Below are 12,527 nucleotides of genomic sequence, written 5' to 3' on the forward strand. Positions count from 1 at the left end.
CGTTCCATGGCTCATGCCCGTCATTGCAAGGCCCTGGTCCCGTTCCCTGCGCGGACCTGGCCCTCCATCCCTCCCCCGGGACCGCCTCCGCTCCACCACCCTCCCGAACTGTCTAGTTTCCTGTTTTGTTGGGCGTCGGGAGCCGCCCATAGAGGGGGGGCTATGTTGTGATGTCTGTCTGTGTTCCCCCTGTCTTTGTGCACTTGGTTCAGTCCTGTTCCCTGTTTTCCCGCTCCCCGTTATCTCTATTAGTCTTCCCAGGTGTTTCCCGTTAACCACGCCCCCTTGTTATCCTGTTTAGATCGTTTGCCCTTGTATTTAAGCCCTGTGTTTCAGTCCAGTCCTTGTGAGTTCTTGATGTTGTAACATGGATATTGGTTGTTCTGTCCCTGAGTCCTATTTCCTGCTGTGAGTTTGTAGTTTAGTTAATAAAGTGTGCTGCATTTGGATCCTGCTTCCTCCCTTGCTTCAACCACCTTCATGACAATCCACATATTCACATGTGTTTGTTGTAGGCCTACTGTATGTTTTTGTGAGGTGTGTATTCTTGACGATGATGAAAATTTAGGTGCAATTTACAAATTATATAAAAAATTATATGCACTCAGAATAATAAAAAAGAAAGTTAAAATAATAATATTAATAATAATAAAAAATAAAAATATGAATAAAAATTGATATATTTTGTAAGTAAACTTGTTGTGCAGTTAAACTTTATGAAGGAGTGTATTCTTACCTTGTGGTCATTCAAGGCAATAACACTGCCAATCTCATTGAGGTCCCGGAGCAGTAGACTGAGGATCTCTGCTGATCTCTTCTTGTGATGTCCACTGAGTTCCTGCAGGGCAGACAGATCCCTCTCCACACCAGTCAGAGCGGCCTAGAAGACAACTTCTTCAGTTACATGAGCTTTTCATGATATTTATTTTCTCTCTTTCCCTTCTGTTCATTTGTACTTACGCTCTTTTGCACAAGCTCCTCTGAGATCTGTTGGTTTGTCTTGCCTCTCTCCTCCACCTCATGGCTTTTCTGGTCGTAATTCACCGCTAGCTCCTCTAAGGCCTGGAGCACCTCCTTCACCTCGCCTTTTGCTGCCTCGTTCTCATGCTGCAAACGGCTCAGATCTTCCTGGATCTTCTCATAGTCACGCCGTGTGGATGCCATTAACTGTGTGGATGCAGAATGGGGAAGTCGCACATTTATGTTAGTCAGAGGACTGTCGAATTCCTGCTTCTTTGTGGATGCCATTAATATACACTACTATTAAAGAGATAGGAGTCTTAATTAATACTTTTATTCAACAAAGATGAATTAAACTGATCAAAGGTGACAGAAACATTTGTAACAATACAAAATCTTTACTATATCAAATAAATGCTGTTCTTTTGATCTTTTCTTGTCATTATAGAATCCTGAAAAAAAATGTATCACGGTTTCCACAAAAATATTAAGCAGCACAACTTTTTCAACATTGATAATAATTAGAAATGTTTTTTGAGCACTAAATCTGCATATTAGAATGATTTCTGAAGGATCATGTGACTGAAGACTGGAGTAATGATGCTGAAAATTCAGCTTTGCATCACAGGAACACATTACATTTTAAAATATAGAACAGTTATGTTTTATAATTTTAATGTTTTACTGTATTTTATCAAATAAATGCAGCATTGGTGAGCAGAATAGACTCCAATAGACTGACCCCAAACTTTTGAATGGTATGTGTACAATCAGTGATAGGAAAACTATCGTGTTGAAAAATGTGAGGTCACTGCTACAGTATGCTGTTCAGTAAGATTTCATTAGAATCATCAGCAAAACTGATACAGAAGCAGAAATATGGGAATACAAAGATATGTCCAAATGTTTCAAAAGAGGGGAAAACCCCAACAGAGATGCTGCAGAACTGCTTCCATGGGAACAACATTTATTTCCACCTGAATAATTAGGAACAATTTTGCTTTGCAGCTGCTTGAGAGATGCTCTTTGTACCGGACGGGAATTTCTAAGTATAGGCAGTGAGATGATAGAGCTCAACAGGGAACATCAATTATTTTCAACTAATAATTACCTCAAGCACTTGTTTTGATAAACATTCCATCGCCTATGCATGTTTAAATAAGTAAAGCTGTTCCATGGTTCCTTCAGACCCATTGCAGGCAAGGCATCATGGGAAGACATCATAAATTGTAGAGGGCATGAGTGTTCATCTCTATACTGAGCCGGACTCACCTCATCCTGATCCACCATCTGCTGCTTTAGGTTCTCTGCCAGCTGACTGTGCTGGTTGATCTCATCATCCTGTGGTGAAAGAGGGAAAGAGAGAGGAAGGACTGAATTGTGAGGCTTGCACTTACTGATGCACATTTCTAACTGCGTGTGAGAGGTATTTATCACCTTGTCGTCTAGCTGCTGATATAGGTCATTGATCAGCTCCTCATATCGGGTTTTCTCTGAATCAGGAAGAGGCTCAGGAGGCGGAGCCGGAGTGTCAATTACGGGAGCGGCTTCAGAATTCTTTGATTCTTTACTGTTGTGCTGTTCATTAACAGGTACATTCTCACCTGAAGATAAAGAAGTGAAATATGTCAAAACAAAATAAATAAAATAAAATTAAAAATAAGGCTCTGGTTCCTTAACTAATAAAATGAACAAGGCTTTCAGGAAACAGTCCCGTAGACCTGATGATAAAAAACACTGACTGGACGTAAATGAAAGAACAGCTGCACAAAGAGTCAGAGCCACATTCATTCTGAGGGCTTTATAAGTCTGAGATGGGAGAGCAATCTTGAACTCAGCATCAGTGTTTTATTGGGCAGTAGAGGTGGAGGGGAGCTGATAACACTGACAAAGAAAAAAAAACTTATTCATGGGGATGAGAGAGAGTGAGACATACTGAGAGAATGACAAAAACATCTCAGGATTCAGAGAAGGAGAAATAAAGAAAAGCTTTGGACTGAGGTCTGAGGCTGAATATGTAACTGAAAATATTAAAGGAAAGTGAATATAATTAGCCATATACATTAGTGCTTTGTAGCAAACATGCATTCACTTAATGACAGGCCTTCTGTTTAGAGTCATTATGTGTTTACCCTTCCACAATCTGAGTAATTAGTGCTAATTGGTATTTATCATTGTCAATTACTGTGGATGTTTGTCATCAGTACACATATGGTTTACATGAAAGACAATTTGTGTCAAGCTCTCATCAATATAACAATATATTAATACTATTGAATAACTTTATTTCCTCTTTGGAAACATCATTATTTTACTCCAAAACAAAAATCGGCTATGACCTTAATAAGTCTTAAGCAAACAGAGGAGGAAGAAATAACTGGCTCCCCTCATTGTAGGGTCCATTTCAGAACTCAAATCGAAAAAACAAAGCTTTTGTTAAGACAGTTACATCAAAAATCGACTGGCCTCTGCAGAAAACCAAATGATACGCATCTTCTCAACCATTACAGTATTTTCAAATAAACTGCTTCAAAGGTCAAACATCATTCCAATGAAATGTTTCTCATCGTCCTAATTAACAATAAAATATCATAATAAACTATTAAACATTAAACTCAATAAAAATATCTTTCTAATCAGTTAAATATTTGTCAGTCTGTAACAGCATAGTGATGTTTTATCATTCGCAGTGGCTGTGTGCGTTCTCCGTTTTCTCTATTTACCTTTTCGCCATCGCTTGAGCTCATTTTCTAGCCGCTGGATGATGATTTTCAGACCTCTGGTCTTCTCTTTCTCTTTCTCATATTTCTTCTTCCATTCCTCAGCTGTGAGCTCCATGTTAACAGAAACAGTGTTTTTGATGGTTTTAGCCCTGCGTGAAAGAGAGTTATTTAATAAAAATTAAGTAAATTATTTGTATATATGCGCATGCTTGTTTCATATTTACCGCAGCACTGAATTTCAGACTTTCTTAAATTTAGGAGAATATTATAGGGCATAAAATGGCTTCACCTCTGGCCGAACATGAGAGTGGATTTGGTCTCAGCCTCATTAAATACAGAGGGAGAGCAACAGATGACGATGGTTGTTCTGCAGTTCCCACCCAAAGAGTCCTGAAGGATCCTGGTCATTTTACTATCTCTGTAGGGCACATGGGTTTTCTGTAATGAGAAAGATAAGGCAAGACATAAGTAATTTATATCGCAAATGTATTGCTTTGTACTGTGAGAGGTGTATACATGGCCTAGATTATGTACACAAGATGTACACAAATAGCATTTCAGAGAGAAGAGAGGAAGAGAAAGGAAAAAAAGAAAACGTCTGGGTAGATGAGACCGGTTTAGCACTTACGGTTCCTTCGGCCAGGGCTGAGATGACGTTCCCCAGAGCAGAGAGACTTATTGATATTTTTAGCCTCGTCCAACACAGATCCTTCTGCTCCAGTTTTACTGACCTGTGTGTGTGTGTGTTGTTTGTGTGAGAGAGAGAGAGAGAGAGAGAGAGAGAGAGAGAGAGAGAGAGAGAGAGACACACACACACACAGAGAGGTGAAGAGAGAGTGTGGAGATATTATATCATTCTCAAACCTATTTGTAGGTTTATTATGACTCTGTACTATAATTCTAAGGCTGAGAACAAGAGTGTGATCATATATTGTAACGCTAGCCAAAGGCTGATGTAAAAAAAATGGATGCTGCATTAATTGTGGTAAAAATATTTTTAACGCGTTAAACTGAAACATTTTGACAGCACTAATATATATATATATTAGGGGTGGAACGGTCCACAGAAGTCACGGTTCGGTTCATACCTCGGTTCAGACATCACGGTTCGGTACGATTTCGGTACAATGGAGCGAAAAGCAAAACAAAAATGCAGAAGGCATTGTATTTTTTAAATAAGTTTTTTTTATAAAGGCATAGAACCAGTTTATTTGTATTGCACTGACAATAGTTTTATATAATTAGTTTATTAATTAAATTAATAAAAAGACAAAAAGACCTTGCGATATGTTTGGTAAGTGTACCTGAATTAATTTAAAATTATTTTGCTATATCTCAGATCAAAATATTTGTTTTTCCTTAATTTTAATTAATATTATTAATTGACAATGTAACATTATTCTCTTCTGAATTATAAATAATTGATTTCTGTATAAAATAATACTACCATTAAAAACACATTCGATTTTCTTTTTTTAATCAATGTAGAATGTGTAAGATTAGTGCTCCGAGGACAAGAAATGGAAACCAATGCAATATGACGAATGTCCAAAAGATGGAACACACAGACTGTTTTGAAATGGAGTTGGAAAAATATGTTTTGCTTTTAAAACAGTGTGTGTGTGTGATTTTGGTTGGGTGACAGTTGTAGGTTACAGTTTGACAAGAGTTTACAGTGTGACAAAAGCACAATGTTGTGTTTTATTGCGAGTGTACACAAATATAAGTAAACACTTTGCAGGTTTAATGATCTGAACAAAATGACGGAGTATGTTTTTTACGTTTCCACTGTTCGATCGAGCGCCTCTCTCTCTCTCACACACACACACACAGTTAGATCGCGCCCGCGCGCCCCTCTCTCTCTCTCTCTCTCTCGCACACACACACACACACACACACACTCCAGCATTGCAATCTTGACATCGCAGCCTGTTCATTATGCGGTCACGGTCACACCAAACGCGAATAGAGCGTCAAATTCGCGTCTAGTTCGACGCTAGTCCAAAGCGAATAGGACGCGCGTATAAAGCCAACGTTTGAAGTGAACGCGCGTTCAGAGCTAAGCCGATGGTACAGATTATGTGTCCCTAAAGAACCCGCGTATTTAACAGTAGTTCCTCATTACATTAATTAATTTGCACGCGAGTTTTATTTATTTTTATACCGTGTATTCTCCGTGTAAATTCGTGCACCGAACCGTGACGCCCGTACCGTTTCGGTTCGATACGAATACATGTACCGTTCCACCCCTAATATATATATATATATATATATATATATAAAATTGTGGTACTGCTTTTCTAGATATAGCTAGAGATACTAGATTTTGCCAAACAAAAACAAAGGCAAAAACAGAAAGAAAAAATAAATCAATAAAAACATGCCTTTTCACTTCCTGCTAGATCCACCAGGTAGAGTTTTCCACACAATTTCTTCTCTGTCTCCACATTCTCCTGCTTAATATTGATGAGGAAAATGCTGTGACTGCGGGAGCTGTGCTCATTCATGTCTGTAACACAATGTAACATCAGAGGACAAGGTCAAGACAACAGTGTACTGTACATTAGTTATGTTTGATTCAGAATGTGATGTATTATATTCAGGGAAATTAGGTTAAATAGTCACTCACTTGTGACAGCCACATGACGATTGGATTTACCCTCGTCGATCACATCCATGACATCCTCTGGACTGGACACAAAACGCTCTGTGCAACCCTGGCAACAGAACAGCATCAAAAGACACACCACATCAAGGAAGTGTTTTCTTCATGCCTGTGACTGAAAAACAGTGTATTGTGCATCTGTCCTACCTTGACAAAGGGCACCCTGTTCTTATCCTCATGTACAGCCAGGTTGGTTTTGGAAACTTTAGGATTAGACAACAAAAATTTAATTTACACCATGAAAAAACCACATTAATATTATTTTTCAAAAGAATCTTAATACGATGAAGAAGAAAGTGATTGTTTTTATCTCACCATCAAGCAAGTCTCTGATTTTGTCCAGGTAGATTTCAAAATAAGACACCTGTGATAAATGGGTGGCTGTTATTTTTTTTATATAATTTTTTTTTTTTTTTACAAAATCTAAAAAGTGAAAAACTTTGAAACTTTAATAAAAACTTTTAAAAAACTTTGAAAGTAATGATTCAGTTCTACATTAATGGACATGATATCAAACAACAGTCCAATACTATATTAACATACCCTATAACTGAATATACTGTATATCACTTTATGTCAGAGATACATTCCACTAATATATATTTTTTCTAAACAACTAAGCTTAATATTTTTTTTCTCTAATTGTTAATATGTGCATTTTATTAAAATCTATGTAATAGTTGATGGATTCACATGTGAACATACACAAGCAGATTTAATGTTGAATAATTTCAGCTCCCTAATGGACCCTTTCCATATTTTAGGGGTTCTCAGAAGCAGAAGTCATCATAGTTGGGTAAACTTCTATAGTGGTAAATGGAAATTTCAATTACAATATCTGCAGTCCCATTTGATCCAATAGCAAATGATAAAAAGCCACGATAGCGTTTCTATGACTTTTTAAAAGAGGAAAAGAATATAGAGACCGTCACTCATTTGCCATCACTCCCTCAGCCGTTGTGTTAGAAACACTCACACAGCAGCGCTAACTACTTTTCTGAAATGTAATGCCAAAGTAATAATATAACAAAGTATAGTCTTATAACTGTAGATTATATTTTTTACAAATGAAAATATAATAACCGTAGAAACGTGTCATCACAGTTTGTGTAAATGGTCCATACCTTGATATGGAACTCCAGGTTCTCATCCATAGAGTAGATGTGGTCAAAGATGTCCTGGGAAATGCGAGGGATGATGCCCATCAGCTGGGGGTTGTGGAGCTGTCCCTGTGTGCATGTTGTAGAGGACAATCAGAGCAAATATTTGTTAAGATGGCACTTATTTCTGCCAGTTAGTGTAACTTATGTAAGAACTAAGCACTGTATTGAAGAATTTCCTTCTCCATCTACTTTACAATAGAGGGTATGCGCATGACGTCACTGTCGGCCGGAGTGACTGCGGTTAAGCCCACTGAGTGGCAAAAAGACTGAGCGGCAGCATTGGTATTCAGCGGGAATGCCGCGAAAAACACACAAAACACATCTAAACGGGAAAAGAGCTTTGAGATTTGGCTGTACAGGTGAAACTCGAAAAATTTAAATATCGTGCAAAAGTTCATTTATTTCAGTAATTCAACTTAAAAGGTGAAACTAATATATTATATCATTACATGCAAAGTGCAATTCATAGAAACAACTGGACTCCAGGCAGCGAAAGGTGTATTGCAGTTATCATTTTGTGTCAATATGCTGAATTTAGGGGTAAAATCATACCCCATATATTGTTTTGTTATATATTGTATTGACAACTCGTCAATTAAATATTTTCCATCGTATATTCTGCATAATTGGATGTTTTTACATAAACACTGACAAAAAACTATTGAAGTTTCTGGGCTGAATTTATGATATATATTACATTGATATAAGTGATCACCCGGATTTAGACCTATCTATATTGTATTTATATAAAGCGTTCACAGGCAAATTTGCTTGATGTATTTCCCCGGTGTTGAAATCAGGCACATATAAATGTCAGGAAACACGATTCCTGGCTGCGTGTCAATATCCATGTATCACTGGATCTTTGGTAAGTTGTAAGGAACACTATATCAAGTCCAACCTTTAATTTAAACTGATAATCAATCATTTTACTTGCATTTTCGCAGTTTCCCTTATTAAATCCAGTCACGCAGCAAGCTCCTTTGCCACTCAGTCCGGCGGGAAAGTGACGTCAATGCATACCCTCTATAGAAGTTATGAAGCCCCGCCCCTTTTCAGCGCTGCACTCATTGTGTTCTGTCTTCCGGTTTGTAGTTCCACAGCATGAAGGTAAGATCTTATGGATTTATGAATGAACCGCTCGTTTTAAAATGTTCCCGGTCTACTGACATTTGTCATTAATTTTCAGAAACATTTTTCAAATAACTGAATTTATTGACTTTATATTCAAAACCTTTGCTGCAAGCACAGGCTGTTTCCAAGGCAACACCTGCAGTTAAGAGGCATTTTGTTGCTGTTGCAGCTGTTTGGCATTTCAATCATTTCATGAAAGATGCTGAGAGATATTCGTCTAGAGCATTTTGTGACTGAGCATAGTGACACTCTGTGCTGAAAGGTTACTTTGTTATTGAAAAATAGAAATATGTGAACTTGATACAAATCGTTATATGATATATTTGTTCTGCCTTACCTCCATAGTGTGAGTCTTCCCAGATGCGGTTTGGCCATAAGCAAAGATAGTCCCATTATAGCCATCCAGCACATCTGAAATGCAAGATTCGTGTTTCAACTTTCAAACATTTTCATTTTTTTCCAGGTCTGTAAAATGTAACCTTTCATACTTGTTCATGCAACTATACGCATATACAACCTTTAACAATCTGTTTGGCACAGGCATCATATACTTGTTCCTGTGACGTGTTCGGAGGAAGGACTCGGTCAAAGATATAAGGCTTGCCCTAAAAAGACAAACAGATAAGTCAAGATGCAAGTAATGAACAGGAGCAAGTAAAATGGTTCAAAGGGTATCTCTGAGAGAAAATATCTTTAATATGTTGTTTTAAGCTTTAAAAAACCAACAGTAAAAAATACCAAACTTGTAAATGAAAATGTACTGTATGTGTTTGTGAATGTGGAGTAAATCAGACCCCCTTTTTTTGCTGATACTGACAATTGAAAAATTCATAACACAGTATGGAGGAATATTGTCTTGAATAGAAACTAGGGCTACATTCACACAGTGCTTACGAATAATAACTCTATTAGACGGCTACTGATAAAAGCTGGATGTTTATCAGTAAGACTGAAATTGTAAAGTTTCTCTATTAAGTTTCTATTATTTTAGCCAAATGCAGATAAACAAGTTTGATTTCATTATATATCATATTCATTTATGCATTATTGCAGAGACTTCAGTCAACCTCTTTCTTTTGCTGACGCTGCACAGATTCTACTAACGGCTATTTATGAAGTTCCCCAGAGGATTTCATGGGTATACATTGTTAAAGAGAAAATAAGAAGGACCTTGTGATGAATACAGCCCATCCCCCAACTGCCAGTCAATCTTATTGAGCCACAACAAATCCCTCTCTCTTGTTTTGATTCTCTGAGCTGAAGCCTGAACCTGCTGAAGGATCTGGATACTTTGAAACTGCTGTGCAATGAGAAATAATTCTCCAAAGAAAGAACCATGTGCAGTGGAATATTTTTTAACAATTATGTAAACTATAAATTAAAAATGCTAAGCTAGGAAACCGGAGAGTGTTGGAAATGTGTTTGCAAGCATTCATTACTACAAAAGCTGGTAACACTTTAGTTCAGCGTCCAATTCTCATTATTAACTAGTTTCTTATTAGCATGCATAACTAGGATATTGGCTGTTTATTAGTACTTACAAAGCACATATTAACGCCTTATTCTGAATGACCATATTCTACATCCCCAATCCTAATTCCTACCAAATACCTAAACCGTAACAACTAACTAACTATTAATAAGCAGCAATAAGGTGTTTATTGAGGGAAAAGTCATATAATAGTTAATTAATAGTGAGAATTGGACCCTAATCATAAGTGTGACCCAAAAGCTTTTGCAATTCTGTTCGAATTGTAGTACAGAAATTCTTTCTCCTCTGCCATTCTTTTTTTCCATATATGTTTTTGTGTATTTTTTTTAAGATAATCTATCCTTTTTTGTCTAACCATTATGGTTAAATTTTTGTATAAAAAAGTAATATAAAAATAGTAAGCTGCATACTGTCTTTTACTGTACATATAGTGCAAAATCAGCTAACCAAGATATTTTTAGCATTAGCATTCTGACTCATATTAATTGTCTTTAACTACTAACATTTAAATTAATAATTTGATACATTGCATTCATTGAGTACATATTACATTGTACAAAAATACCTGCTTGTAATTACAGCTGTAATTAACTTCTGTAATTGCACTGTTGACTCTTCCCTCAGACTTAAACCCACCCTTAAACCTAACCACACCACCAAACCTGTCCTAACCTTACCCGTATCACACCTCAATAGCAGCGTTTTGCAATACAACATGAACACAATAAACACACATACCTAACATTTAAGTACCTAACACATTTAAGACCCCCTAATATTAAAGTGTGACCGTGTTATTTTTACATATGTACATAGATATCATGGGGAGCTCATGTACTGCTGACAGCAGCTTTTCCACATCCTCCTCCACCCATATGCACACATCTACTATCTCGTATGAGGAGAGAGAGAGAGAGAGAGAGAGAGAGAGAGAGAGAGAGAGAGAGAGAGAGAGAGAGAGAGAGAGAGAGAGAGAGAGAGAGAGAGAGAGAGAGAGAGAGAGAGAGAGAGAGAGATGCCTTACTAAAACATCAATAAATCTAACATACGGACCAGCTGACCTAAAACAGATGAAATGAAATATCCCTGACATGCATTTACCCTGTTGATAATCTAAGACATCACATGCAGACAGCAGTTCTGCAGCGTTCACACAGACGCATGATTTCTCTGTCTGTCTGTTTGATTAAGCAGGTAAGGGTCAAGCATCCCCACTGAGACACAAATGAGAGCTGTTGCTCAAACCCAGACCGTCACCACGGAAACAACATCCCACTCAGAAAGAAAAGCACTGATTGGCCGACAGTCAGCACCTGTCTCCTGGCCAATAGTGGAGGAGAATAACATGATTCCTATACAATCATCTCTTCCTTCCATCTCTCTCCTTTCTTTCAGCACATAGGCAATCTTTTCTGAGACAAATACTCTTATGCAAATTTAATTCATCTTTGTAATACAGAATAATTGTGATAAAAAATAATTACCGTAAAACTGCTATCAAAAGGCAGATATGTTTTTAAAAGTATTTTATATTTAGTGAATGGCAAATATCTCAGATGAAACTGCAGAAGTAGACAAGGACATGTACGTTAAATCTTGCATTTGACTTTCATATGTGCCGTAGTCTGAACACTATATCCTTTATAAATATAAACACAGGCTGTATATAAAAGCACATGTGTTCAGGACAATGCATTCTTTAAGTCAATAATTTATGCACACTATCTAGGGACCATCAAGGCTTTTCCAAGAGTGCTCAGGATTTTACCAGCTTCAATCAAAAACCTATACTTCCTGCTTGAAAGGATAATGCATCTTTTCCTGTCCATTTCAAATGGGTTTGTAGAATAGAAATAGCAGACTACAGTATTCAAATAAATGATGTGCATATCACAAATAAATCTAATAATGCAGTAAATGTAAGGGTGGTGATGTCAAAATATAAAAAAGAAATAGAAATACAGGCAACTAGAAGGGTTTATACAAGCAACATGAATGTGACTATGTGCGTGACAAACAAGATTGTCCCAATCCTCAGTGGACTTGCTTAAATATTCCACTAAATCAGCCTAAACGTTCCCTGCCAGCCCTGGCCCCTCAAATGGCACCTCTGTCACTACGGCAACGTAAATTACTCGCAGGAGCCCTGGGCCTCTCTGTGGCCTTGCACATATAATAAGACGTTTCCACCCACACCAGACAACCCTCATAATGCAAAAACATCAAATCCAGCCTGATACTGACATGCTGCAAATGATTAGTGATTTCTCACTGTCACAAACTGTCCTATAAATCTCCCTGCAATCGTTTTGTGGTGGACAGTCATTCAAGGAGTTTACACGCAAACACAAACCGTGCAATCTCTTTACTTACTTTTGTTTATTTTAAAT

General features: G+C 37.3%; 1 protein-coding gene across 1 annotated transcript in view; it reads right to left on the bottom strand.

The window, feature by feature from the left end:
- Positions 1–12,527, bottom strand: part of kif5c (kinesin family member 5C) — a 30,859-nt gene that overhangs the window by 15,659 nt on the left and 2,673 nt on the right. Inside the window, 15 exon segments of the mRNA XM_056251907.1 lie at positions 737–880; positions 961–1,167; positions 2,233–2,301; positions 2,398–2,564; positions 3,684–3,832; positions 3,973–4,121; positions 4,312–4,357; positions 4,359–4,414; positions 6,068–6,192; positions 6,313–6,400; positions 6,496–6,551; positions 6,664–6,712; positions 7,473–7,577; positions 8,983–9,056; positions 9,163–9,250. Coding sequence (XP_056107882.1) covers positions 737–880; positions 961–1,167; positions 2,233–2,301; positions 2,398–2,564; positions 3,684–3,832; positions 3,973–4,121; positions 4,312–4,357; positions 4,359–4,414; positions 6,068–6,192; positions 6,313–6,400; positions 6,496–6,551; positions 6,664–6,712; positions 7,473–7,577; positions 8,983–9,056; positions 9,163–9,250 — 1,572 coding nt within the window.

Source organism: Rhinichthys klamathensis, unplaced genomic scaffold, assembly GCF_029890125.1.
Source record: "Rhinichthys klamathensis goyatoka isolate OS25496 unplaced genomic scaffold, OSU_Roscu_1.1 h1tg000090l_1, whole genome shotgun sequence".
Lineage (NCBI taxonomy): Eukaryota > Metazoa > Chordata > Actinopteri > Cypriniformes > Leuciscidae > Rhinichthys > Rhinichthys klamathensis.